Source organism: Lacerta agilis, chromosome 12, assembly GCF_009819535.1.
Source record: "Lacerta agilis isolate rLacAgi1 chromosome 12, rLacAgi1.pri, whole genome shotgun sequence".
Classification (NCBI taxonomy): Eukaryota; Metazoa; Chordata; class Lepidosauria; order Squamata; family Lacertidae; genus Lacerta; species Lacerta agilis.
In genome coordinates, this window is record NC_046323.1 from 19,909,091 (window position 1) to 19,936,306 (window position 27,216).

The 27,216-nt window shown below is 43.2% G+C and overlaps 1 protein-coding gene across 1 annotated transcript; it reads right to left on the reverse strand.

The window, feature by feature from the left end:
- On the reverse strand, positions 1-27,216 carry GALNT15 (polypeptide N-acetylgalactosaminyltransferase 15). Its single transcript, XM_033165844.1, is given in 12 exon segments — positions 1-439; positions 989-1,090; positions 1,092-1,130; positions 2,537-2,638; positions 3,971-4,102; positions 5,066-5,260; positions 5,826-5,943; positions 6,161-6,328; positions 13,466-13,670; positions 14,280-14,446; positions 26,008-26,361; positions 26,363-27,216. Coding segments are annotated over 12 exon segments (1,911 nt in total). The 5' UTR covers positions 26,557-27,216; the 3' UTR covers positions 1-304.

Below are 27,216 nucleotides of genomic sequence, written 5' to 3' on the forward strand. Positions count from 1 at the left end.
GTATCTTGCATCTGTGTAGCTGGTCTTTATGATACCTTTCCATATTGCCCTGTGAAGCATTCTGTGCGACCTTGAAAGCAGCATGAACAAAAGTCATTTCATCTCTTCTGTATCTCCTATTTCCTGGAATCAACCAGCATTCACTGTTATACCAAAACACTATGGTAAATTTTTGGTGGGAATGCATGACTTAGGCACCTGCTATCTTCTCCATTTTTTGTTCCAAGAAAACATACTCGGCTCCCTTTTCTGCACCTTGGAATCAATGGATGAAACAATAATGGGGTCCAGGGAGGTCTCATAGTCATCTCTCATCAACATGGTATGAATGATCAAATTGCCACATCAGATTGGCCTCCTTGTTACATTTCTGTAGACAAAAGTCTGTCTTCATGGCCCCAATGCACTTACCGGAAAGAATATGGACAATCATTCCATTCTGCACATGAACAAAGACCAAATAATGTTAGGCTTATCATCAACACTATTTATCAGTCACATAAAACCACTATCTTTTGTTTTCAATTATGAAATTTCTATCCCATCATATATGTATGATCTCGAGGCACGGTGTGACATAAAACAATGGTCAATAGGCTACAATAAAACAATAGCATAAGCACCTTGTTTATTGTATTTCTACACAATTACCAGAGTCCCAAAGAAATGTTGGAATTGCTCTTAATGGATTTGCAGTGGCTTGTAGTGCGTTGGCCTGTTTCACTGCTGATTGGTTGGTGCGGTCAAGCCATATAACCTTTCCTGTGATGAGGGCATATGCTCATATCTACTCAACACATCAGGTCGAAAAAGGCCATCCCAGTTTTGATCTGCACAGCATTCCTTTAGTCTAGTTTGGGACACAAAGTTTACATGCAGCCGATGACAGGATTGTGGGATAAAAACAGAACGTGTTTGCAAACCTCCAGATGCCTTGACGCATCAAGCTATTTTGCTAGTATAGCCCTGAGCCAAACTTGCCACATACCTCTTTCATATCCCAGTGCTGTGAGCTGTTTTCCATCTTTTTCATACAGTTTTGAAGGACAACTTTTCCACACTCAACATCAAAGCAAAGCTGGGGCATGGAAACCAAAAGAGATTTCCTTCATGCCATTGTATTCAACGTGCTAAGGAAGCAAAAGAACAACACAACTGGAGAACGGGGTGGGGGTGAAGCTGCTAGAAGACATAATTCCTGTTTGTGCTTGCTAAATAAGCACCAAACGAAAGAAGGAAATGCCTTTGTTGCACATGGCACCAAAGCCAAAGTGAAAGGGATGAGATGTTTCCCTCTGTGGTGTGAGATGTGGGCAATGCCAACCAAAACCTGAAGCCAGGAACACTCTAGCTTAGACAAAAGGTGATGTAAGGAGTTGGCGACGCAGTAGGTGCTGATCTCGGCCACTAAGATAGCAAAATTTGTGGGGGTTTGTTTGTTTTTAACCAGCCACAAGCTAGCACAAAACAAAGGGAGATTTAGCAGCAAGTCATCCATTTCTAAGCTACTTGTCTTACACTGACTGGTGTTGCAGTTTATTGTGGTGGTACAGGTAACTTCTCATAGAATAATGGGCAAGAGCTGGGGAAAGACTCAAGCTGCCAGCTTAACCAGCCTATGGAAGTAATTTTAGGTGAATCACTCTCATGCCTTTCACATTATTGACCATTGACAACTCTGCATTCTTTTCAGCTCCACTTCCCAGCGCCTCAATCTACGGTACTTTATATGATTACATCTGGCCTTTGTCTGAGTCTTCCTTCCAGTTTCTCTTCAATTATTTCTTGGACTCGCACTACGTTTCTGAAACTGTTCCCTATAATGTTTTTATCACCCTTTTTGACACTTTGAAGGAGTTCCTCTCCCTACAATCCTACCCAGTGTTGCTTCATTAACACTCTTTTCTACATTATTTGTTTCCCTCTGTTTCTGGTGATTGATTGGGTTGTGAATGCAGTTGCTGATATGGCCAAAATGGCACCAAGTTGTAGAAATACAAAAGATTTTTTAAAAAATAAAGCAGCCCAATGTGGAAGGAGTGTGCTCAGTTACAGAGAAATGCTGGCTGACTTATTGAGGAAGTGTGAGAGAATTGAACTGTAGTGGTCAGAATCATAACAGCAGCACTCCACACTGCAACTTTTGCTGTAATCCCATCTGTATCCTGCTCTTCAGCTGACAAAGTTTCCTAGAAAAGATAATACAGGATCACTGCAATCATTGCAACCATAAAACATGCAGTGATGACAATGGGGCTTTGTCTTTCTCTCCAGCTTACCAGGTGGTTGGTTCTACTGGCTTTTGTGGGGGCAAGAAGGGGCCCAGTTCCAGTTAGTGACGTAGCAACTGTTGAAGGCAATGTTTGCAATCTTCCTTCAGGTGGATTCACATTTACAAAATTTATGAAAAGTTCTTATGCCTATTAAAGAATCCCATGTGACTAAATGAGTCCATGAATGCCTTTGAAAGAGCCTTTTTCCGAAGCAGGGGTCTAACTTGATATAATTGTGTGCATGCTTTGAAAACTCAAATTACCTGGTTGATATTGTCACTACAAGGTGACAGCACAAGACAGCCACCACCAGCATCCTGTTGAGATCTGTACTCTGCACAGAGTCCAACCCCAGTGTTGTACAGCTGTAAATAAATATTGATACTGAAATAAAGCAAAAACTGAGTTAAAAAGAAATTTATTTCCCCTTCACATTTATCATTTTTGTGTGTGTTTGTGCATCAGTTTTACAATCCAATTTATATGTGTGTGTCTGTGTCTATTCATAAGTAAACCCTATAGCCTTCAATGGGACTTACTGCCAGGTAAGTGTGTATACGATTGTTGATTTTATGTACATTTTTAATAAAAGTCATTGCATAACAAGGCAAATTTAAATAAGTTCATATGATAAAGACTGAACAGAATCACTTGTATTTTAACATAAATAATAAGAGTGTGCATTACATTCAGATGAATCCCAAACTGAATCAGGGTGCCTTGGAAGGCTTCATATATGGCATCAGGTATAGGGCAGGTGGGTGTGGCATGGCTTCATGGGCCAAATGAGAAGGCCTAGTGGGCCTATTTTGGTTCACAGGCCAGAGGTGCCAGACCACAATGGTAGTTGATGCACCTGATAGTGGTTTGTGGGCAATTTGTGGTTGATGCACACCTCTAAACATAGTGTGCAATTAGCTTTTTCAAAATTAGAGAGGCACAGTGGAATCTCATTTCAAACATGGAAATTTAACAAAGCAGTGTTGCGTTTTAATTCTTGAGATTGAAATTATTAACCTTCTCAATACCATATTTTTGTTTCCAAAACCTGATTATGTTTCCACCTCTTATCCTAATGTCTGCTCTCTTTAACAATGCAATCCCAAACATCATACACATGTCTGCTCTGACATAAGCCCTGTTGTGTTCAGTAGAACTTACTCCCAGGAAAGCATGTACAGAATGGCAGAGTTAGTCTCACAATTTCACTTAGGCTGCAATCTGGCATGACAACTGTGGACAGAGCTTCATCAACTTGGAGCAAATGGCTTCATACTTTTGTACCATCTAGCGATTTTCCTCTGGATTGAACTCAGAGTACTATTGACCTCAGTGGGGCTCATCTTTAAATAGGATTACACTGAAAATTTCAACTGCTGAAAAATTCTAATTAGCAATATGTATGTATGGCAGTGACTGATATAGTGTTGTTTTCCATTGATTTGGGGGGGGGTGATTAGGGGTGTGCCTGCACTATTTTGTGTCCTGTCTTTCTGCTCTTTCAGATGTGGTAGCCAATTTATGTTATGCTGCACCTACATGGCAGCACTCATGGCACTTTCTCAAAAATTTAAAGGGGTCCACTGGCCTCAAAATTTTGGTGGCCCCTACTTTACATAAATAATAACACTAAAAGTTCAGTTGCCAGAAAGTTCGATTTAATAATGAGCCTCAACAGCAGTATAGATTTCACTTGCCTTGCCTGAAAATCTTGGTCGATGTTGTAGTGGGTATAGTTCAGGATACACATCTGAGATAAACCACTGGAAACTTTTGCATCCCAGTCTCTTTTGCAGTAGAACACGCTCTGTACAGTTCAGCTTTTCAGTCTGTGGAGAGTTTATGGAATAGTTATGAAGTTATTAAACACCCTTATACTGTATATATTTGAATATTTGCACTAGTAATTCACACTGCATTGTAGTTTATTTCTACCATTCATTGAACACCGCAAGTTGACATTACTGTTATTGTTCATATAATTATGAAAACTCAGCTTCTTTTTTCAATTAAACACACACAAATATTGTTAAGTTGTGGGTGGACACAGCAGATGACACAGTGATTTCCAAGCAGCTCTTGTTTATTCTCAGGCTGGAACAGAAGTGAGCTGAAGGGCTCAGCAGCCTGCTTATATAGAACTCAGCTACAAAGCAACAGTAACAACTTTCGGTAGTTACCCAATCCCTGAACGTAACTTTCAATCCCTCATTTGCATGTGCGGACCTGAGTGAAAACTGCAGCAGAATGAACTATATACACACACCCCTAGTGGCCTAGGGTGAGAACTTCAATACATAACAAATATCTAGGGCGAATCTACACTGGTCGGTTATAACGTTAAAAACGTGTTATAAAAATGTGACACAAGAGAGCATTGCAGAGCAGCGATCCATCAGCAATGGGAAATTGCATTGAGAGCTATATAACTTTTTTTTTTTACATCTTTTAATAGTTTTTTTTAAGAGCAGTGTAGATCTAGCCTTGGTCTTAAAAATTAGACCTTAACATGAATTTTTGGCTCATGTGACTGCCACATCAATATCTGTGCAAAGTCTGCGCAAATCATGTAAATGGAACAAACCATGTAAAAGGAACGATCTTCTGGGAACATTTATTTTACAAAAGATTCATTAAAGTAAATGGGAAAGAAATGAAGTGAAGCAAAAGAAAGTAGGAAAGAACAAAGGAGCGTGGAAAGGAGTTACCAAAATTTGAAAGGTGCAATTTATGTAGAATTTAATCTTTTAACTTGGCTCTCCCTCAAGAGCAACCACTTCTGAGGAATTTACCTTCTTAATGAAGCGTGCCATTTTGTTCTGTTGGTAAAAGAGATCTTTAAATGAACCTAGCCAGGTCTCAGCTATCCGGATTTTGTTCCTCTCTACAGCTTCTTCAGCAGGAAAGTTGTATGGTATGCCTGTTCGATAGACATGTCCCACCCGGGAGCATGGAAGGATTTCTACAGAGCCACCACAGAGCCAGGCCTGAAACAGAAGTGAAGTTTTGTTTTTGTTTTTGATTTAAAAAAACATGATCCTGTAATGGCATGGATGTAAACAGAGTCGCCGAGTTCCGCCCAACATTGGGGGAGGCTGCTGTGCAGTCGCTGCCACAAGGCCCGGCAACACCTATCGCTGCTGCCGAGAGTATATTTTATGTCCAACAATGCCCTCTAAGCCCCATGCTTAGCTGAAAGAAGATGGTGACCGGAAGCCAGTGATCCCTAGGCACTTTCCCTTCAGTTCATCCTTTTGGTAAATACCCATGCATTCCAAGTAGCCATTTTGTGTTACGATTGCCCTACGGCATGGCAGTTATTTTGTGTTATGCCATGCTCTTGTGTGAGATCATGGCCCCAAAAGGTGTGTTTTTTTGCAGGTTTTTTTCGGCTTTTAGGGCACCGCAGAAGATTACCACGGCGCTCAAAATGGCTGCCATGCCGTCACGCAAAAAGAGAGAGGGGTGTCCCATTTTCCCCACGACGAGGGGTATGTCATGTCAAAACATGATTATCAAAAGAGATGAGATGTGTTTATCTCAAGTGCTTACCTTTATAGATAACTCAAGATTTTCAGCTCCCCATGGGGTCATGTCAGAATCATAACCCCCTGTATTTTGGAAATAATGTCGGTCCACTGCTACTACTATTCCGGGTATTGCTGGACTCCTAGAGAATGTTTAAATGTGTTAGATTTATTTCATTTCATTTTTAAATATTTATTCTGCTGGATTTCCTAATGCATAGAGAAGTAGCATAGCACAAAGAAATGCCTTAAAAGCCTGAAAAGAATAGTCAGAAGATATATGACCTTCTCCCCAGCAGCCAAGTGAGAGATTTTCTAACTGATTCTTAGTGGTAACAGGAATAGGTGGTGAACCATTACCTGATGGGACTGATGGGAGACTGTCGTACCTTCTTTTCGTGTTCTGGCAGTGGCTTCCAGTGGAAATCTAATTTCCAGTCAAAAACACCTCTTTGCAGGCCCGCAGAGAGATAATACTCAAAGGTCTTCCAGTCAATGACATCGATGACAGGAGAGACAATCCGTCTTCTGGAAAGAGACAAACGTCCTGTTCATTTTTACGGATAATTTGCGAAAATTGCTGAACGTGTGCAAAAGGAAGACACAGGGGAACCCCCTGGGTATCTTGAAGCGCAACAAATCTTTAAGAAAAATAAACCAGGGTAGAAAATAAAAAATAAAAAAATCAGCCCAATGCATACTGAGCAAAGTCAGTGATTGCGGAATGCTGACTTAACTGTTGGGGATGGGACCGAAAAACTGGTTAATTAGAATTCTATCCCTACTGAATTCAGGATAAATCCCAAGATGACACTGACAATTTGCTGGTGCACTGAGAGGTATTGTCTGAAAGCGAGCATCTCTGTAAACACCCAGGTGGGTTTAGTCCCCTTCCCCAAGTCAAGACCAGAGACTATTCATTGTTGTCATCCCGCTCCTGGAATAATGGCATGCGACAGGCGGAGGGCAGCTGTACCATCAGGCAATTGCTTCTGCTTTCAACCTGTTCCTGAATCCCTACATTCAGCTGACGCAGCATCATGTGAAGCATCATGGTCATTATTATGGGTTGTGGTGATGCAAGAAAGGGGGTCACCATGCTGCAGATCTGACGGACTGGGCAGAGGAGGAATGGTAGAGACCACCTCCCCAGCCTGACCCTTCCAGAGAAGAAGACAACAGTTCAGAACAGGGGTTTGAGGGAGATCACAGCTCAGAGGAAGATGAGGGGGAAAGTTGGGAAATAATGGGAGAGGAGGAGGAGAAGGAGCTGGAGCAGCTGGTTGACACCTTATCACTAGAAAGCATTCCAGACCCACCATCTCCCAAAATCCGTCGAGCCTTAAAAATAGGAGAGCAAAGGGCTCAGAAGCAAAAGGCTCTCAGTGCCAGCCATAGAAGGGATGACGAATGAGGAGGTGGGAGAGGAGGGGACAGGAGATTTACTTGGAGCAACACCTTTATTCCAAGAGGCTGCCTTTCTAAGCCTCTCTCTGTGAACATTGAATAAAAAGCAATTGGTAAGAACTTCCTTGTCTTATCTGTTCCTGGCATCCTGCCATGGGGGTTGGATCCTTTGACGCGTGACAAGATCCTATAAAATGGTGCCTCTGGACAATGGCCATCAGCCACCAACAGGAATCAGCCCACCCTGGTCAATGTTAGTCTCTTCTCAAGCACATGCAGATGCAGTCCAGACATTGAGCAGTATATACCGGTAAATCAATGAATGGGTAACAGTATTGAGAATAATGATTGTTATGACAGATTCTTTTATTTTATTATAAAAAATGGATCTACATTTCTTGGAAGCAACAAAGAGCAGATAAGGAAGGAACATACTGTATTTGTCAAGGACTTTAAGCAGAGGTTGGATGGCCATCTGCCATGGATGCTGTAGCTGAGATTCCTGAATTGCAGGGGATTGGAATAGATGACCCTTGGGGTCCCTTCCAACTCTATGATTCTATGATTCTACGACTGCACTTACCACACAAGCACGTCATTGTCTAGAGCAGGGAGACCAGATTTTCTAGCCAGTGGAAAAGGAAAAGATGGAATTCCATCCTAATGAATAAGATTACGGAATATAAAAATTTATGAGGAAAAAAGAGCGCGCCAGAGATTGTTTCAAAATAATGGGACATGCCTTATATTTTAATAAATAGGCCTAATGACTCTGCCCTGATGGCTATATTTTGACCACTTGATATGTATTCATGATTTGTTGTTACTTTTTTTCAAAGCCAACAGTTGTGCATGAAATGTAATTACTGTTCAAGAATATTTAAAAAAATGCAAAAGCAACTGTAGTAAAAATGCAATAGTTTAATGATTGACCATTGGGCAAGAAAACAAATTGCATTTGAAAAGCATTGAGAGTTGAATATAAAGTTGGTGCTACTTAGAGAAGACCCACTGAAATAGACAGACATGATGAAGGACCATTAATTTCATTGGGTCTGGTCTGAGTAGCACTTAGCTAGATACAACCCTGAGACTGTAGGAAGAAATAGCTCAGCGGATATCCTATCTCCTTCTCCTGCTTTTTTTCTGGGGGTATGCAAAGCATATGCAGTACCGGCTCCTTTTTTGTTGTTAAAAAGTGTGGCATTTACTGTAACAACTTCATGGTGAGTACCAGAACCTATTTTTCTAGGGAAAAAAGCACTAAATTACAGATTTAAAATGTTCTTATGAAGATATTGCTACAAAAATAGTAAGAGTGCCAGATTCCCATGGTTTATAGCTATGAAAGGATTGTAAGTTTTAAGGATGAATTGTCAAGAAAGGAATGGAAAATGAATGTATTTTAATCTTTCTCTCTGTATGTCATTTGCCAAATTCCCAAAGAGTCAATGTGATAGCATAGCTGGAACAATGTTTAAGCTGGGGGGATGTACGTTACTAAATCTTCTGGTTGTAAATCAACATGATCTTATGGAAATGAAAGAACACAAAACAAATTCACACCAGTTAAGATTCAAAGTCCAGTCTGGGTACAAATGATTATGGATTTTTTTATAGAGCAAAACCAAAAGTGTGTGTGAGAGAGAGAGAGAAAAAAAACTTTAAAGAATCAAAGGGCGATAATAATAATAAAATTAGCTGTGCTAGCTTACCTCTTGTTTGTACTTAAGTGCTTCTTTTGAAAACATCTGTTTTTGTCATAATCACAGAAGAATATAATCTTTTCATAGTGAATTTACTACAAAGGCATCCATTTCCAAAAGAAAATAAGAAGAAAGTTGGCAGGTGCTTCTTAAATTCCTTTAATTTTTTTTGCTTCAAAATTGGCAGGAAATCATCAGCTCCTCAACACTTTGAAATGGAGCATAAAATACTGGCAAGTACCTGCTAATGTTACTCTATGGAATCAGGCAGTGGGGGGGGGACCCTAACCGCCCCCCCCATCTCAAAATGCCATTAGCAACAGGTTCCAGGCAACTGAGCTGGGAGTCTGGATCATGAGGGACTGTTTCAAATGTTTGCTTTGGAATATGTTAGGAGTGGGAACCTGTGACCCTCCAGATGTCTTGGATTACAAGTTTCAGCAGCTCAGCAAACATGTGAAATGGTCAGGTATTTTGGGAGTTGTAGCCCAGCAACATGGGAAGTTCATTTAAAAAAAGATTTTTTGTTTTTTGTTTTTTGAATCAAAAATAATTGGCAATGAAATGACTTCCCCCTGTTTTTACATAAGCATGAACACTGTGCATTATTCTTAGAGGTTTAATATAAATATTGAAGTTAATTAATCCATCTATTTTTAAGCTTAAATAAACTTTAGTAGTTATTGTTATTGATTTATACAACACTCTGAAAAGGACAGCGAACATGCCCCAATAAATCATATCTGTTGTCCTCAAGTAGATTTTCTCATATGGCTCTGGTATGTATATTGTTGAAACCAGATGCAGCTCGCAGTTTGGGCAGACTGACCACATCCTTTGGAACCATATAAAGCTGAAGTTTCGTAGGATCTCTTTTTGCATAGGGACACATTCCAAAGAAATGCCAAACATATGAAAACGAAAACAAAAGCAGGGCAGCATTAAAATTTCTCCCCCTTCCACCCAAAAAAGGAAAGGAAAGAGAGGTGTTGAACCTCAGCAGATGCCAAAACACATTTTATGAATATACTGTATTTAAATAGGCCAGGGCATTTTGACAAGTGTCTTTGTCAGGGGGTGACAATTGCAAGTTCTACTGTATTTAAAAAAAAAAGTGCTTCCAAAACATTTTAGACAGCACCTGCTCAGGCCAGGGTCTCACGGACCAAATGCAGTAGTACCTTGGTTGTTGAACTTAATCCATTCCAGGAGTCCATTCGACTTTCAAAACTGTTCGAAAATCAAGGCACAGCTTCCAATTGGCTGCCAGAGCTTCCTGCATTCAATTGGAAGCTGTGTCAGACATTCAGCTTGCAAAAAACGTTCACAAACCTGAACACTTAACTTCTGGGTTTGTGGTGTTTGTTATGTATTGAAGTTCTCACCCAAGGCCACTAGGGGTGTGTGTATATAGTTCATTCTGCTGCAGTTTTCACTCAGGTCCGCATATGCAAATGAAGGATTGTAAACTGACGTTCAGGGATTGGGTAACTACAGAAAGTTGTTACTGTTGCTTTGTAGCTGAGTTCTATATAAGCAGGTTGCTGAGCCCTTCAGCTCACTTCTGTTCCAGCCTGAGAATAAACAAGAGCTGTTTGGAAATCACTGTGTCGTCTGCTGTGTCCACCCACAACTTAACAGTGTTCAGGAGCTGATTTGTTCCACAACTAAGCCATTGGGGAACCAAGGTACCACTGTACAGCACTCCAGGATTTCTATCCACCCCTTGGATAGGCCATTCCATAGGTCATGGACTGGATGGACACAGAGGAATGGTGGGAGGAACCATCTGGGAGACCACTTGGGGGGGGGGGAACTCAGAGCCTGGGGATTGGTGGTGGGACAACGAAGAGGCAGGAGATTGGGAGGTGCAGGTTTCAGAAGCTGAAGAGGTGACAAGGGCTCAGAGAGCTGGGAGAGTCTGTGGCAGAGAGAAGTCCAGAATCAGAGGCATGAAAAGCAGGAGCTGAATCAGAAGGATAGGATGAGTGAGGCCAGAGGCAGAGATGAGTGAAAACAATGGGGCACTCTTCATTCTCTCAAAAGATGCAGCCGCGCTTGGAAACCTTTCAAGCAGTAGGTGGCAGACTGAAAAAGACAACTGAGATGGCCCATTGTCAACCTCCCAAACTTAATACATCAGTCAAAACAAAAAATAAATAATAAAAATCCTTCCAGTAGCACCTTAAGAGACCAACTAAGTTTGTTCTTGGTATGAGCTCATACCAAGAACAAACTTAGTTGGTCTCTAAGGTGCTACTGGAAGGATTTTTTTAATTTTTAATTTTGTTTTGACTATGGCAGACCAACACGGCTACCTACCTGTAACTTAATACATCAGTGATGTTGTTTACAGGCTCCCCAGCTGAGCCTCAAGCACAGAAATGCAGCAGGCAACAGCTGGACGCCTTTCCATCCTTCTTGAACCAGATTCTCTACTGAGACACTTTGAAATCATCTCGCTAAGCACCAGGCTTGGGGAAATGTGGCTCTACACCAGTCTCCCAGGCCTGACACTCGACTGGGGATGTGTGGCCTTTCTGGACCAGACAATGGGGAAAAATATTTTAAAATTAACAGGCCAAGCAACCTAGGTACTCCTTGCTTACCTCCTGAACTGTCTCCCGGGATATTGTAAAGAAGCAGAAGCAGGAACAAATTGTGTCTAACAAGTGTACAACATGAGGAAGCTGGGGTTTTTTTGCTGTTTTCTTTTCTGCTTTAGCAGCAGTGTCTCGCGTGTGAACTAATGCATTCTTTCAGAAATTCTGAGGCTGTTTGCTTATGAATGTTTCATAAGCCTTGGAAATGCGAGATCTAAAAGATGATGATGCAACAAGTCTGCAATTTTGCTTCCCCCAAAATGCTAATTGGACAAAAGTCGAAACTCCTGCTGGATTCATGTTCTGAATTAATATCGTTGCGCATACAATCCCTTCTGGTAACATGTATTATGCTACTTAATTTTGTTAATATATGATTCGGTTTCCCATTCTATAGTGTGCCTGTACAGTATGGAATTATTATTATTATTGAGCATAATGTATGTGTGTGTTTGCTTGTCAAGAAGCTTTAAAATTTTATCAGCCCTCTGAACACCAAATGCAGCCAAGCACCTCACATCTCCAGGCACCGTAATTTGAAATGAGTGAATACTAGATGTAGAAAACAATAAAAACACATATGTGGCCTGCAACAAAATGTTGCAGCATGGAGTTCTCCTGTTCAGTGTTCCAGCCAGCCATGCCCTCCGCCATCATATTCCATTCCATTTCCCCTTCCAGCTGTGTTTCTGTTTCCCCCCTTGTTTTCCCCCTCAACAGCCAGCCAGTGTTCCATGATCGCTGAACACACACTTGGCCCTCATTGGTTCATCCCTTTTTTGGTTCCCCCCCCTTAAGTTTTTTTGTACTTATTCAAACCTGAGGGTCCCTCCTAGTCTGCTGGCCCTTCTGTTTTGAGAATGGCCGGCGTCATTTTGGCTCTATAAGCAACAGTGCTCGTGTCTGAACATAGGAAATAGAGGGAATGCCAGTTAAGGAAGAGAGCAGAACTTAAGGCAGAAGGCAGAACACAATGTAATAAAGGATACTGGGGATTGCCAACCCCAGTTTTCTCTTAGGAGACTAACGAGGGGCGCTTTCAGAGGACAATCACTTGAGTTTTGAAATGGGAAGCAAACCTAGTTTGAGAAAAAGCAGCCAGAGGGACATCTGTAGAGGAAAATTGGCAGGTTTAAGCAAATCTCCCCTCCTCTTCCATGTTGGATGCAGTGTGCCTCTTAATACCAGTTGTGGGATCGCGCAGGCAGGGAGAGTGCTGTGACACTCGGCTTCCCATGGGCATCTTGTTGGCCTCTGTGAGAACAGAGCACTGGACTCAATGGGCCTTAGGCTTGATCTAGCAGGGCTCTCCTTCAGCCCCTCCAAGTGTCCCCATTTTCCTGGGACAGTCCCAGATTTATAGAAGCCATCCCGGTTTCTGATTTGATGCCCCGCTTTTCCTTAGGACGTCCCTATTTTCATCGGAGAAATGTTGGGATAGTATGGAGTTATGCAACCCCTGAGCCAAGCAGTTAAGTAACTATACAACCTTTAGAAGATATCTGAAAGCAGCCCTGCATAGTTTTATTATGTTTTTATATAGGTTGGAAGCCACTAAAAGTGGCTAAGGCAACCAAGTCAGATGGGTGGGGTATAAATAATAATAACAAAGTTGTTATTGTTATTGTTATTATTATGGAAGAGGATGGCCCTATTTCTATCGGAGAAATGTCGGAGGGTGTGCTCTGTACGTTCCTGCCCCATGCTTCAGCATTCCTGTTATCTCAGTAAAAACATTGGCTGGGAAATGCATGTTTACCAAGACAATGCCTAGTTCCACCCACAGGTCAACCGCCGTCAATGTTGGTTTGGGTATTTGTTGGTAGCTTATGAAAACTTGAGCTTTATGATCAGCACCAGTCATTCCGCCACGGCAACCCTTTTAGGCTGCAACCATTGTCCCCTAACAATGAACCAAGACAACAGGGGGAAAGAAACAGTCATTTTACCTGTCGCTTGCTAGTCTGTCCAAGAGAGGCTCCAGCCAACCTCTGTGACACTCGCAGTGTGAGTCCATGAAGACCACAACGTCCCCCGTGGCTCGGGCAGCACCAAGCATGCGGCCTCGGGCGACCCCCAGCCTTTTGTTGCTCCGAATCAATTTCACACCTGCCAGCTTAGAGATGTAGTCACTCAGGGATGACTTCAGAAATCCTGCCATTAAAATAGCAACGGTTTGAATTTTAGATCAGAGTTTGAAGATGTCTCTCTAAGAACCAATGTTTCCAGAGGCTAGCTTTTCTTTTTTCTTTTTGACCCAGAAATCTACAGAGTCGGAAGAAAACAAATCACAGAAGAGCTTTATTTAATGTCTAGGCCTGTCGGTCTGCCTGTTTATCTACCTGTCTGTCTTACCAATCTCTATATCGTTTCCTTGGTTGTTGGACTAATTCATACATGCCTGTACATCACTGTCAGCAACAAATCACTATAAAATATATGATATGCAACTGAGAGTTTGAACTGCCTTCACTGAAGAATTAAAATGGAAGCTTCAGAGGGTGGGAAGATCCTACATTTGCCAAGGCACCATACAAGGCCCATCACCCTAGCAGTGCTGCTCTGCACAGAATATCCAACTTCTTCTTCCATGGATGCTACAATTAAATGAAATAAGTAAAGAAGCCAATGTGAATTTTAAAGGACTGAACACACCAAACCATTCCTCTGCTTATCCAACATGACCCTGTTAATTCCATGTTCTGCAGATATCTGTTAGGAACAGTCTGGCTGTGGGAGCAAAAGAAAAAAAAAAAGGACTACCTTGCTCACTTAGGTCATCTACAAGGATGATTTCTTTGAGAAAGTCCTTCGGGGCTGTATCCAAGACACTGTGCACTGTTCTCAAGAGAGTAGACCAGGCTTCATCATGGAAGCAGATAATGACACTTGCTGTAGGCCAACTGAGGCTGGGTTCTTGCTTCAAGCACCTGTGTATAGGACAAAATGTAAACACTGAAAATGATGATGATGATTAGTTATTATTATTTTAAATTTACTGTTAAATACAACACTACAAATTATATGGAGTCAGGCTTGTGCCTGGCTATCTTACCTTATCTTACCTGTACACATACTTTATTAATTAAAATTTTCAATACTTCAATTTTAGTAGGACATCCAGTTTCATAAACTCTCACAACTGAGACAGTATGCACAGTGCAAGGTAAAGTAAAGCAGACATAGGTTATGTTGTTATCAAGCCAAGTCATGCTTAGGAATTAGGTCTGACCAGAAGGGTCTTGGCAAAATCAGAGGAAGTCAGTTAGCATCTTGTTATTATTAATAAAATCCATGAAGATATAGCAGTTGTCGGGGTATGGGTGCTGGAGCTCCTCGTGCACGGCCTTGGGCTGGTTATGCACGAGGTACCAGTTGCGGGGAAAGTGGCCAGCGTTCCGCGTGCTTTTGAGCACGGTCGCCGGCCAAGCCTCACAGTCTGAAGGATGATGAGTAAGCCAATTGAAGACTCTGGTGGTGTGTGAGTTCCTAATTGCCTTCTTTAAAGAAACGTTGCCTCGTGAAATAAAATATGTACCCTGACTCTGAATAGACGGACCAATTTACAGAAAATTAAAAATTTTACTTTACTCCCCCCGTTAACCCCAAAGGAAGACAGACACCGGTTGTATCTTAGTGGCTTCGGCAGAACCCGCGTAGGCTCGTCCCCTAAGCTAAGTTCTCCTAAACTTAAAGACCCTGCGCGCCCAATCTTCCGCGAGGCTAACTAAATAAACAAAACCGAAATATCTTCCGCGGGCCTAACCCTAGGCTAACCTATAAGAAAACCTAACTAAAACTAAAACCGAATGATCTTCCGCGATCTAACTCTAACTAAAGAAAAACCCATCCAACCCGTCCAGCCCGCTCCTGATCCCTTAAACTAAACTTGACTTCAACTAAAACCCAACTAAAAGAACATAAGAAGAACGTGCCTAAACCCAAACTGAACGTGAACAACTCGTGCCTAAGCGGGGTGCCTCTGCCTTTTATTAGGGAACAAACGTGACATCATCATTAGTACTTTAACCAATAAAATCACTGTTGCTGCCCTCCAAAAAGGCGGGGAAGCAAGTTTAACGCTCATTAACAACTTTGAACATGACCGGATCTACAAAATAAAGGCGGATTAATCTCATAAGTGAACCACACTATTCATTCATGCTTTCACTTTCACTTTTGCGCGCAATTATACCAAAAGTAGACCTTGAAAAACCCATAAAATAATCAAATAAATATGAATCCATGGCGGATCCGTGAAACGTATTCCGACATATCATCTTTCTTTTTTTGTTTTAAATTAAATTATTTTTGATTTAGTTATATAAAAAAAGAAGGTTAGAGATATCATAAGCATCTATCCGACACAAACACAACCATTTGCCCCGATATAAGCCTTGACATGAAAAGGCAAACGTCGACAATGCCGACAGTGTCCACGCCAAAGTCTACATCAAAACCGTGTGAATGCCTGTGTCAGACAAACGCCCACGACACCAGCAAAACCATTAACATCCATCCCTTTCATAGGAGGAAATACTTGTACAATAATGTAGCAATAAAGTCATGAAAATAACAAACCACTAGCCAAACATAAAAAGTGATCGATCCGATACACTGTAAACCTTTTAGGCATATATAATACTTCAATACGTAGTGTAACACAACAAATCACCTCATAAGCATATATATTTTCGCGTGCAGCGTAAAACAACAAATTACTCCCCAAACACAAGAGAGGACCTGATACAGGTCCAAAATTAAAAATAACGGATAACGACTGCCCAAACATAAGAGAGGTCCCGATCCGGGACCCAAAATTAAAGTATAACTAGAGCTGGGGCTACATAGCCTACCCAGACCCCTCCCCCATTTTTTTAAATTTTTATTTGGAAACTAAGGAAAATGGATAAGGAAACATAAAAGGGTTGTGGCTCTGAGGCTACAGAATCGAGGGAACTTTAGATTCTGGACTTACCACAGCGACCACAGGTAACGGGGAACTAGGGTCCGATTCCAGAGAGGGGATTTAAGGCACCTAAGTACAAGTGGTTTTTCACCACAAGAGGGGATTTAAGCTACCTATATAAAGGTGTCCCAGCCAAGATGAGGATTTAAACCATCTACGCAAGGGTCTCCCATTAACAGCAGGAAACAGAGTGAAGGGAAAGCTGGGAACCTGGTTTACTGCCAAAGGTAGCATATAGAGGGGGAATCTTTAAAGTAAATAGGGGTACCAAAAGGGTAGGACGCCACCAGACTTGACATATATATCTTGAACAAATCCGAGAATGACCAATACTTTGACCAAAGGAAATATTTTCAAATAAGGCATATAAGTGTTACCACATTTGAACTACAACTTTTGCAAGCACAACGAGGAGATTTAGGATCATTGAAATAAAACATATATGCATGAATATGTCTATGACTAGAACTGCACAAAGACGATGCTTTGACCTTACATAAACATTTCCATATCATCAAAGTTGTGACGCTCTGAATGGAAACCATTTCAGAAAAGTTTTGCATATATAAACATCCATATCATTAATTATCAAGTTATAAGGAAAACACATGTAACATGCGAGGCGGATATTTCAAGAAGCATACAAAGGCAAATATGCAATTTTTACAAGTACAATATAAAGTACAAGACAGGTTTAGAACTGCAAAATGGTGTTGGAGAGGAGGATGAAGACGATGAATGAGTTGCCGGTCGTCTTCTTCTCCGACTACACATGACCATGTAGAAGAAATAGTCCTGGAACTCAGGAAAAGTTCATGGAGCTCAGGAAAGTACTGAAACATCGAGTTCTGAAGAAACAACGATACCTGTAGAAGAAAGGAGGTTAAGCAAGCAAATCAAGGTGATCTGCTAGTGAATGCAGGTATGAGAGTAACTGGAACAAATCCAGGCAGCCAGGAACCAAGGGGCTGCCTAGAGGCAAACAAAGGCATAGGTTGAGGATAGTTGAAGAGTTGCTGCATTTGACACTGGAAACTGAGAAGTTAGCGAGTAGCTAACAACCAGAGTTAGACATCACGGCTTGCGATGAAAGGGAGCATCGGATTTCACGCAAAGTTTGTCCAGCGTGTTTCTTGAGTGAAGAATGGAATTGAACACACAAACAAGGTGTGGGAAGTAGGAGTTTTTTCCGCAGAAGTAAGGACAGTCCTCCGCTGAGGATTAAGCAACAAGGGGCTGTCGTTGAAGATGCAGGCTGGCAAGTACCACGCAGGGTTACATGACTTGACCTTCAGGTGAAGAGTTCCTTGCGGAAGACAGTACTTCTGAGCACAAGGAGGAACCGCCTGAAGAGCCTGTAGTAGAGTTTTTGGTTGATGCAGGAAAAGATACTCCAGAAGAATACCTGAGGAGACGCGGAGCATATTTGCAATCAGGTAGAGAGTAACAGAAAGCAGGTGAAAAGGGTTTGCGGTTTTGGTTGGAAACAGGTATGCTGCAAGAAGTGATGGCAGCAATCTGTAGGCACGGTGAGTACCATTCAAAATCAGCCAACAGAATGCCCATGCGAAAGACAGCACGGAACATAGCAAGGAACGTCCCATGGTTGGCGATTGGATCACTAAGACAAGGGAAAGTTTCAGCGGCGTGAGAGGCTTGAAGATGCTGCTGAACAGAACTTGTAGACAGGAGAATTCACCTTACCAAGCAGTGAAACTTTCCAGGAGAACTTTGCAATAGGCTTACTGCAAAGGACAGTTTTAAAACTATCAAGGGAACGCTCTAAGGTCAATGACTGTGGAGCTTTATCCATGAGGTACTGACGGAGAGTAAAGGGTTGCATACGATCCTGGTGTAGTAGCTCTTTGATTAGGGCCTCTGCTGCAGCGAGCTTTTCTGACGTCAGCGCCCATTGGTCGACCCATACAGGGGGTCCTTCCTTCCAGGTGAGTGGAAGAGCATGTACTGGCGCTGATGCAAAGGCCCACATCAAAAATGTGTATGGACAACAGTTCTTGCTTTAGACAATAAGTCTCTACCCCAAAGGGTGATAGGCACATCCATAACAAGTGGACGGAGCTGCACCATGGAGCCTGAGTCTGACTGGAAGGTAATCGGATGCACACTTTGGGGGCGGGTTCGAAACCTCCGACTCCGAAGACTTCCTGGGTGACAGTCGTTGCCCACTGGTCAGGCCAATCCTTTCTGGCGATCACTGTGACATCTGCGCCTGCATCAAGAAGACCCTTGATCTTCGTTTCCACCCTTTCTAAGACGAGATGAGGGCGTTCTTCTGTAATCTTGATTAGCGCCATTGCTGTCTGAGGAGGCAAAGAGTCTACAGGAGCTGTAGGCGTAGAAGTAAGCAAATATAGTCTGGCAATTTCCAAACCTTTTGTTAGGACACAAGGAACAGTTGAAAATCCTGGAATCAGCAACTGCGATGAATCTGTGATTCGAACTAGGCCTGCAGTCAATGTGACTGTGGCAGGGAGGCGATCCATCCTAGGCAGGATAAGGCAAATCGAGGTGTCTGGGAATGGACCACGAATGGATGTTGGCAATTGCTGAGCAAACCATGGATTTGAAAAGTAACAGTCCTCTGTTAAGAAGAGTGGTATACCTGGGACAGAAGATTCTTCTTGTTCTTCGTTGGCAGTGTTTGAAGATATTTTTGGCTTCGGGTTTTTTGCACTGCTGAAGTTGGCAACTCTGAAGCTGCTTGGTGTTGAGTTGGCAAACTTGAGGTTCCTCTGTTGGTAAAAGTTGCTGATGCTGTTGAACCTGTTGGCATTCAGTCAGTTGTGCATCAAACTGGCAGGATGGAACTTCTTCTTTGACACAAGGCAGTAGAAGTTGTTGTCCTGATAGTTGTTTAGTTGTGGCGGGCTGAGCTTAAAAGCTGGAGGTGACACAAAGGTGTGGACATTGTTAACTGGAGTGATGCTTAAGCTTCCACAAGAGGGAGCTGTCTCACTCATTGCATTCTTTGGCCACATGGAAAGTGATCATCAGCTGGGCTGCTACCTGGATATTGCTGTTTCATCAAGGGCAAATGTCCTTCAATGACAGATTGACCTTGACTCAAAGGTGAGTAAAGCTCAGGTGCTGCGAGGTTGACCTCAGTAGGATGTTTCTCAACGTTGAAGGCAATTCCGCGATCAAAGACTTGACTGTGATTGCTTGTTGTGAAGCAGGATCAACATCAGCAGGAACTGAAGGGCGGTCAGCAGAAGGTGAACTGAATGCTGTGTTCTCTACTGGAACCCTTTGAATAGGTAAGGCAGATGATGAAACCTCTGGAACCTGAATGTTTGATGAGGTCACATCTTTCTCTGGACATCTGAAGAGTAGATATCTCTCTGGATCACTTTTTTCCTGATGACCTGGATAAGGAGTAGCGTTGTTCACCTTTCTGGGATGGTTGACCTTCATGATGTTCTTGAACTTGCACCCTATTGTTTTTACCGGGGCCGGGGCGCGGCCCGCAGAACCGTTTCCCTGAACTGGAGATGAGGTAGGCGATGTATTTTGTGGATTCAAACGACAATCGTTCGCCCAATGAAATCCTTTCTGACAGATGGGACATCTTTCTGGCGGCTTGGCAGAAGGCCTTGGCGTTGTTGTGCACTGCGACCGGAAATGCCCATCGCCTCCACACCCATAGCACTTCTTGACTGGCGTAGAGCTGTCTTGACGTGGCCCCCCCTCCCCCCCCCCCCCACCCCGCCCCCCCCCCCCCCCCCCCCCCCCCCCCCCCCCCCCCCCCCCCCCCCCCCCCCCCCCTGGCATCGGTACCGCAGCTGCAAGAGCTGTGCTTTGTAGGAGTGGGTACCGACATTCTGGCAGACGCGTAGCATCTCAGTCAATGTGGCATCTGGACGAGCTGCAACTGCTGTTAGGGCATTCTTGCAGTCATCGTTGGCATTTTCAAAGGCAAGTTGTTTGTCAGCATGTTCTGGCATGACGATCTTCTATCTGGCGTTCCACTGCAACAATCAGGATCCACGAAGTCCCCATAAGGTTCTTTTGGACCTTGCCTAACTGCAGCGAATCCTGATACTGAGCTAGCATCTGTGCGATTGGGTAGTCTGCGCCAAGCTTTGACTACAATGTCTGCTATGGTGACAAGTGCAGCATCAGGTATGGCTAGCTGTTGATTGAGATTGGAGTAATGTCCTGATCCTGTGAGCATATCTTCTGTGGCAAGTGGCGTTGCACGTCTGGCTGCTACTTCTTTCCACTCTTGCAGGCACAGAAGAGCATCTGTAGGCGACAGGAAGGTGCGAAGAATCAACTTCCAATCAGATGGCAGAAGTCTACTAGTGGACAGTCCTTCAAGTAAACTTCTAGTATAAGGAGCTTGAAGTCCATTTTCGCGTATGGCTTTTCGCAGTTCACGTAGTGTTTCAAAAGGAATGGCTTGATATCTTGCAGGTTGTCCTCCATTAGCACGAATCACTGGAAAGATGTGCATTGGATCAGCACTAAAGTCTATTTGTCCCAAAGCTGCTTCCAAAGCTTGGGTTCTGCAGATGGGCTGCATTGCTGTTGGATCTGTAGGTGGCATCAGTGAGTTTAAATCTTCTTGATGCTTTCCAAATGATGAGCCACTAGATGGTGCTAAAGAGTCTTTGACATCTGGATGCCTTGAAGATGGCTGACTATGAAGACAAGATGGCTGACTTGAAGTTGGATCATAAGGTTGTTGGCTCTGTACTGCAAGTCCTGGCATCTGGATCATCATTGTTTGGCTTTGCTCTTGTCTTGGAATCTGCATTGGCATTGGAGGTGCTGAAGGGTTGGTAAATTGCTGTTGTGCTGCTTGCATTGAAGCTTGGATTGCTGTTGATTGGAAATCAGCTTGCTGCAAAACTGGAGCTGCTGGCTTGAGCGCGGCCTGCAGGGCAGCAGGGTTTGCTGGCAAAAAGGCTGCTTGCTGCTGCTGCTGCTGGATCGCTGGCAAAAGTGCGGCTTGCGATGGAGGAAGCGGGACCGTTGCTTGGAGCGAGGTCCGCGGCTGCTGCTGACTTGAAATCGCTGGCTGGTAAAAGGCCTGCGATGACTGCTGAGCGACTGGCGGTGGGGCAGTTCGCGGCGGGGCTTGAAAGGCCGACGGCGTCTGCTGCACCGGCACAGGCGGCAATGAATCTGGCAATGACAAATTGGACAAGGGCGAGTGCGTGTACGACAACGGGGCCTGAACTGGCTGCTGCGAGGGGGCCGAAAATGGCACAACCGCAAGCGGCAGCACAGGGGCACTATCAAAAGCAGTATTTCCCAAATTCACTGTTCCATTAAGCAAAACATTTCTTGGAGCGATTTGTTGAAAGCAGTTTCTTACTTTGCTCCATACTAATTGTACAGGAATTCCGATTTTCGGGTTGGCCATAAATTCTAACCCGATCCTTTCCCATGAGGCTAAATCTTTCGTTCCTTCCTTAGGGACCCAGGGACAAATTTCCCCAATGGTTTTAACTAAAAGCTCTACTTCTGATTCAGAGACAGGGTGACCATTTCTTTTCAAAAGGTACAATAAATCTTCACAAAATTTTACTTGAGCAGTTGAGAGTGAGGAGCCCATTTTTTAACACTTTTCCAAAACTTTTCCTCCCCCACCCGTAGGCTTCTACTAGGGGACACCGGTTCTACCCGTAGGCTTTAACCGAAAAACCTGGCACCCGTAGGCTTTAGCCAGAAAACCTCCGCCCCCACCCGTGGGCTTCTACTAGGGGCTACCGGCCCTACCCGTAGGCTTTGACCGAAAAACCTGGCACCCGTAGGCTTTAGCCAGAAAACCTTTCCCTCCCACCCGTAGGCTTTTTCGGGAGACACCGGCCCTACCCGTAGGCTTTGACCGAAAACCCTGGCACCCGTAGGCTTTTGCCAGACCCTGGCACCCGTAGGCTTTTGCCAGAACCCTTCCCACCCGTAGGCTTTAGGGAAGACCTTACTCTGCCCGTAGGCTTACACTAAACTCCTTGCCGCTCTACCCGGGGACCCCTTGGGGCAAAATATACGCGCGCGACTTCTATTTGCACTACTTTGGGCAAGCGGTGGATTCGCGCTACTGCAGCGAAATCCTGGATAAACCGGGCCGTTATACCTCACCTCTCAATGTCTGTTTCCGAGCCACTTCCGATATGTTGCCTTTAACCGGAGTCTTCGTGGAAGCGATTTTTGACTACGCTTTGCCTCACACGGGGCACCACTTGTCGGGGTATGGGTGCTGGAGCTCGTGCACGGCCTTGGGCTGGTTATGCACGAGGTACCAGTTGCGGGGAAAGTGGCCAGCGTTCCGCGTGCTTTTGAGCACGGTCGCCGGCCAAGCCTCACAGTCTGAAGGATGATGAGTAAGCCAATTGAAGACTGGTGGTGTGTGTTCCTAATTGCCTTCTTTAAAGAAACGTTGCCTCGTGAAATAAAATATGTACCCTGACTCTGAATAGACGGACCAATTTACAGAAAATTAAAAATTTTACTTTACTCCCCCGTTAACCCCAAAGGAAGACAGACACCGGTTGTATCTTTAGTGGCTTCGGCAGAACCCGCGTAGGCTCGTCCCCTAAGCTAAGTTCTCCTAAACTTAAAGACCCTGCGCGCCCAATCTTCCGCGAGGCTAACTAAATAAACTAAAACCGAAATATCTTCCGGGGCCTAACCCTAGGCTAACCTATAAGAAAACCTAACTAAACTAAAACCGAATGATCTTCCGCGATCTAACTCTAACTAAAGAAAAACCCATCCAACCCGTCCAGCCCGCTCCTGATCCCTTAAACTAAACTTGACTTCAACTAAAACCCAACTAAAAGAACATAAGAAGAACGTGCCTAAACCCAAACTGAACGTGAACAACTCGTGCCTAAGCGGGGTGCCTCTGCCTTTTATTAGGGAACAAACGTGACATCATCATTAGTACTTTAACCAATAAAATCACTGTTGCTGCCCTCCAAAAAGGCGGGAAGCAAGTTTAACGCTCATTAACAACTTTGAACATGACCGGATCTACAAAATAAAGGCGGATTAATCTCATAAGTGAACCACACTATTCATTCATGCTTTCACTTTCACTTTTGCGCGCAATTATACCAAAAGTAGACCTTGAAAAACCCATAAAATAATCAAATAAATATGAATCCATGGCGGATCCGTGAAACGTATTCCGACAGCAAGTCTCACATTTTGACCCCTCTAGTCAGTCTATGGTGCTCTGTCAATTTCTCCTCCACAGCTAATCTCCAGATTCTACTTAACCAGCCCCGTAGAGCACAACTCCCATCACCCCTGACCGCTGGTCCTGCTAGCTAGGGATTATGGGAGTTGTAGTCCAACAACATCTGGGGACCCTATTGCACATATTAATATTGTGCAGCTTGAAGCAACGGGACGAATAAAAATGGACTCCTCTTGGAATAAAATTTGTCCATACCAAAATATGGTTCCAAAGCTTCACTAACAGAACTTTCTTCAAACAGACACAAAAACAAATATTGATACATCCAAATTGTGCATAAAGAATCTGCACAGGCTTGGATTCTTAGCAATATAAAATTACTCCAAACAGACCTAAAATCAATGGTCTTTGGTTTAGCTGTAACTCTACACATGCCCTGGAACAACTGTGCTAAACAGGAAGTGTGTGTGTGTTTTTGTTTTGTTTTGTTTTTGTTTCAGGCATTCAGTGCTGATCCCAGCATGTGCCAGCCAAGCAGAAATTGCCTGCATCTGCATAATTAAATCCTTAGAATCCAATGCCATATGTAATGCAAAGACAGCTATAATGCTGCCATTATTCACCCCTCGTGAGTGAGTGGATGCCAGCCAGCAAGTATCTATTGCTTTAATTAAAACAAGTGACTGTTTTCAATTCCCTGTAAAAATCAAAGCTTATCCTCTTTCATTTAGGACAATATCACCTTAAAATAAGATTTCATGGGCGGAGATGCCCTTGTGGCTCGGCTTTAGCCCTGTGATGTGAAAATTGGCTTGTATAACTCAAGATAACCTGTGAGGACTCATGGAAGATACATGGCCATGTGCATGCAGGCTCTGATGCAGCAGTAGAGCTGATAAAACCTGCAATCTGCTGCTTCTTACCTAATGTTAGGGATGGCCTTGCATTTGGCACCCTTCTTTCAGTTACTGAGAACACTATAGAATATAGCTGATACAGCAGTCAAAGGTATCACATTTTGAGAAACTTAGAGGAGAAACCTTTTCAAAAATATTGTATGGCAGTTACAGGTATCAGTGGTTTGGAGAATCTGGGCTTCTTGGTTTCCTCCCATTTGAGTTTTCTCTGACAGTGTTCTTGCAACTTAAAAGTTTGCATGAAATTGTTCTTTAAAAGTATCAGTTTATCTGTTTTGTTTTCCTGACTTTCACATACAGTATTGTGCTAGTTCCACCATGAAATCCTTAATTGTGGCATTACAGAACTTAATGATTATATATGATGCATACAATCCTTCTACTGTTTTGCATAATACGTTACTAAGTAGCTGTATTGCTTATAAGCCAATGATTCCTGCGGGGAAATTAAATATATTGTAAGACCGGATTATAAGCTGTTTAAACAATATCTCAGTGTACTTCCTGTACAAGTGTCATTTAGTACTAGAATAAACTCACCTCATCTTCTATATGAGGTGGATGTCATGCGCATACACCTTGGCCACTCACATCTATAGTTACTGGTTGCTAGAGGCAAGAAAGAACTACCCCCCAAATTATGCACCTGCTATTTAAAAAGCGTTTTCTTCAAATGTTCTGCCATTCCCACATTTCCCAGTAGAGGCCACCACCCACCTTATTAAACAGCAAAACTGCACACTCAGATTTAAAACTTGTTATGCACCTGGTTGAAGGAGTGCCATCCCTTCAATTGCTGAAGAAAGTGGAACAGAAGCAGCTGTGGTGAATTTTTTAACTTTCCCCAAACAGTGTTGCTCATTCCTTTGTGTCTGAACTGGTACTGTATATCCAAGGTGACATATCAGAAACTATAAGTTTTGCCAGTATTATGTAAGGGCCAGAAAAGAGAATAATAATAATAATAAAATCACATTACATTCCACAGTCGCTCTTAAATTTATTTTTGCTTGTTATGGGTGATGCGACAAAATGTAAGCTGTTTTCTTCCAAGTTTTATATTGTTCATTCTGGGGTGACACTTGCTGCCACAACCTCCATTCTAATCTAGGGAATGTTTTTAATGTTTGATGTTTTATCTTATTTTTTATATTCTGTTGGGAGCCTCCCAGAGTGGGCGGGGTATAAATAATAAATTATTATATTATTATTATTAAGCAAACACACACACACACACACACAGAGAGAGAGAGAGAGAGAGAGAGAGCTCTGTAGGGTGCAGATTATGAAAGAGATCCTACTGTTTTAGGGGTAGGGTGGGGGACAAATCTCACGCTGAGATAAAAGAGATGTGCATTCCAGAGAGAGGCGAAAGAATTTTTGTTTCTTGAGATCTGGAAAGGTCAAGGTTAATTAGGAAGTTTTACTTACAAAGAATGCCGTACCTCAGGTAGCTCCCTGTGCAGAGGGATCTGTTTGCTGAGTGCTTCATTAAACCCATAAGTTTCCAGGCCACCTATTGCCAGCTCACTTGCCTCAGTCCTTTCTCCACCCGGCAGAGGAAGAGACTTCAGCAGGAACTCGGGTCCTCGCACCTGTTTGCTCTCCTCTTGCCTTCTGCTTTGCTGCCCGACCATTCGGTATCCTTTCCTAGTTTTGCTATGGTTTCTCATGGCTGTGAGTGACTCTACAGCCACCAAGAGCTCATCCTCCTTTAGGGAGATGAAAGGCGAAAGCCCCTCCAGGGGCAAATTCTGCTGGCTGTCCTCCTGAGCATCTAAGATCTTGAGTTTCGCCAAAATCCACGCGGTAACCTTCTTTAGGGACAAACCTTGCAGGGTGGGGTATCCTCTCCTTATTCAGATCTTTGACGGATGGATTCAGCATTGTTACCATCATCAGCAGAAAGGCCAGCACCAGCACCAGCAAGAGAAACTGCAGTTTCTGTGGCCCATACCTGCATCTTGTCCTTGGGTACATAGTTTCAGTAGCAAAGTCACACAGATTGTCATGTTAAAAGCCAGTCACACATCCCTCGTGGAGCAGTTGACTGGTTTCATTGCAACCCCTTGGGGGGAGACCAGCCAACAGGTTTCCATCCGGTTCGGATATTACCGCTGATGCTTCATTCCTTTCCTTGCATCCAAAGAGAATAAAATCCTAGCTCTTAAAATGGCTATATTTACTTGGGAAGGAGACCTCACAGATTAGATGGATTCGCTCAGCAAAAGAATGATCTCTTGTCATTGTACAGAGTTCCAGTTTTGTTTCTGTTTGGGGGGAAATGCGACGAGTCGGCCAAAAAGTCCATTAAAAATATCTTAAAAGTTGAACTGATTTCCTTCTAATTCTGAAAGAGGGGGGAAAAAAAACAACTCCAAATTGTCTTGATGGTTTTCCTCCACGGGTTGGCTGCAACAGTAGAAATAAATTCCAAATGTTGTCAGAGATGCAGAGGAAAAGGACTTTCTGTTGAAAGCAGAGTTGACAGTTTTTTCTTCCCTCTCTGATGCTTCAAGATCAGTTGATGCAAACTACTCAGGCTCAGTTTCACACATAAGTACACACTTTGCCAGACATAACAGAGCACTGTGTGTGTCTCTCTGTGTGTCTTTTTTCTTGGTCCTAATGCCCTCACTG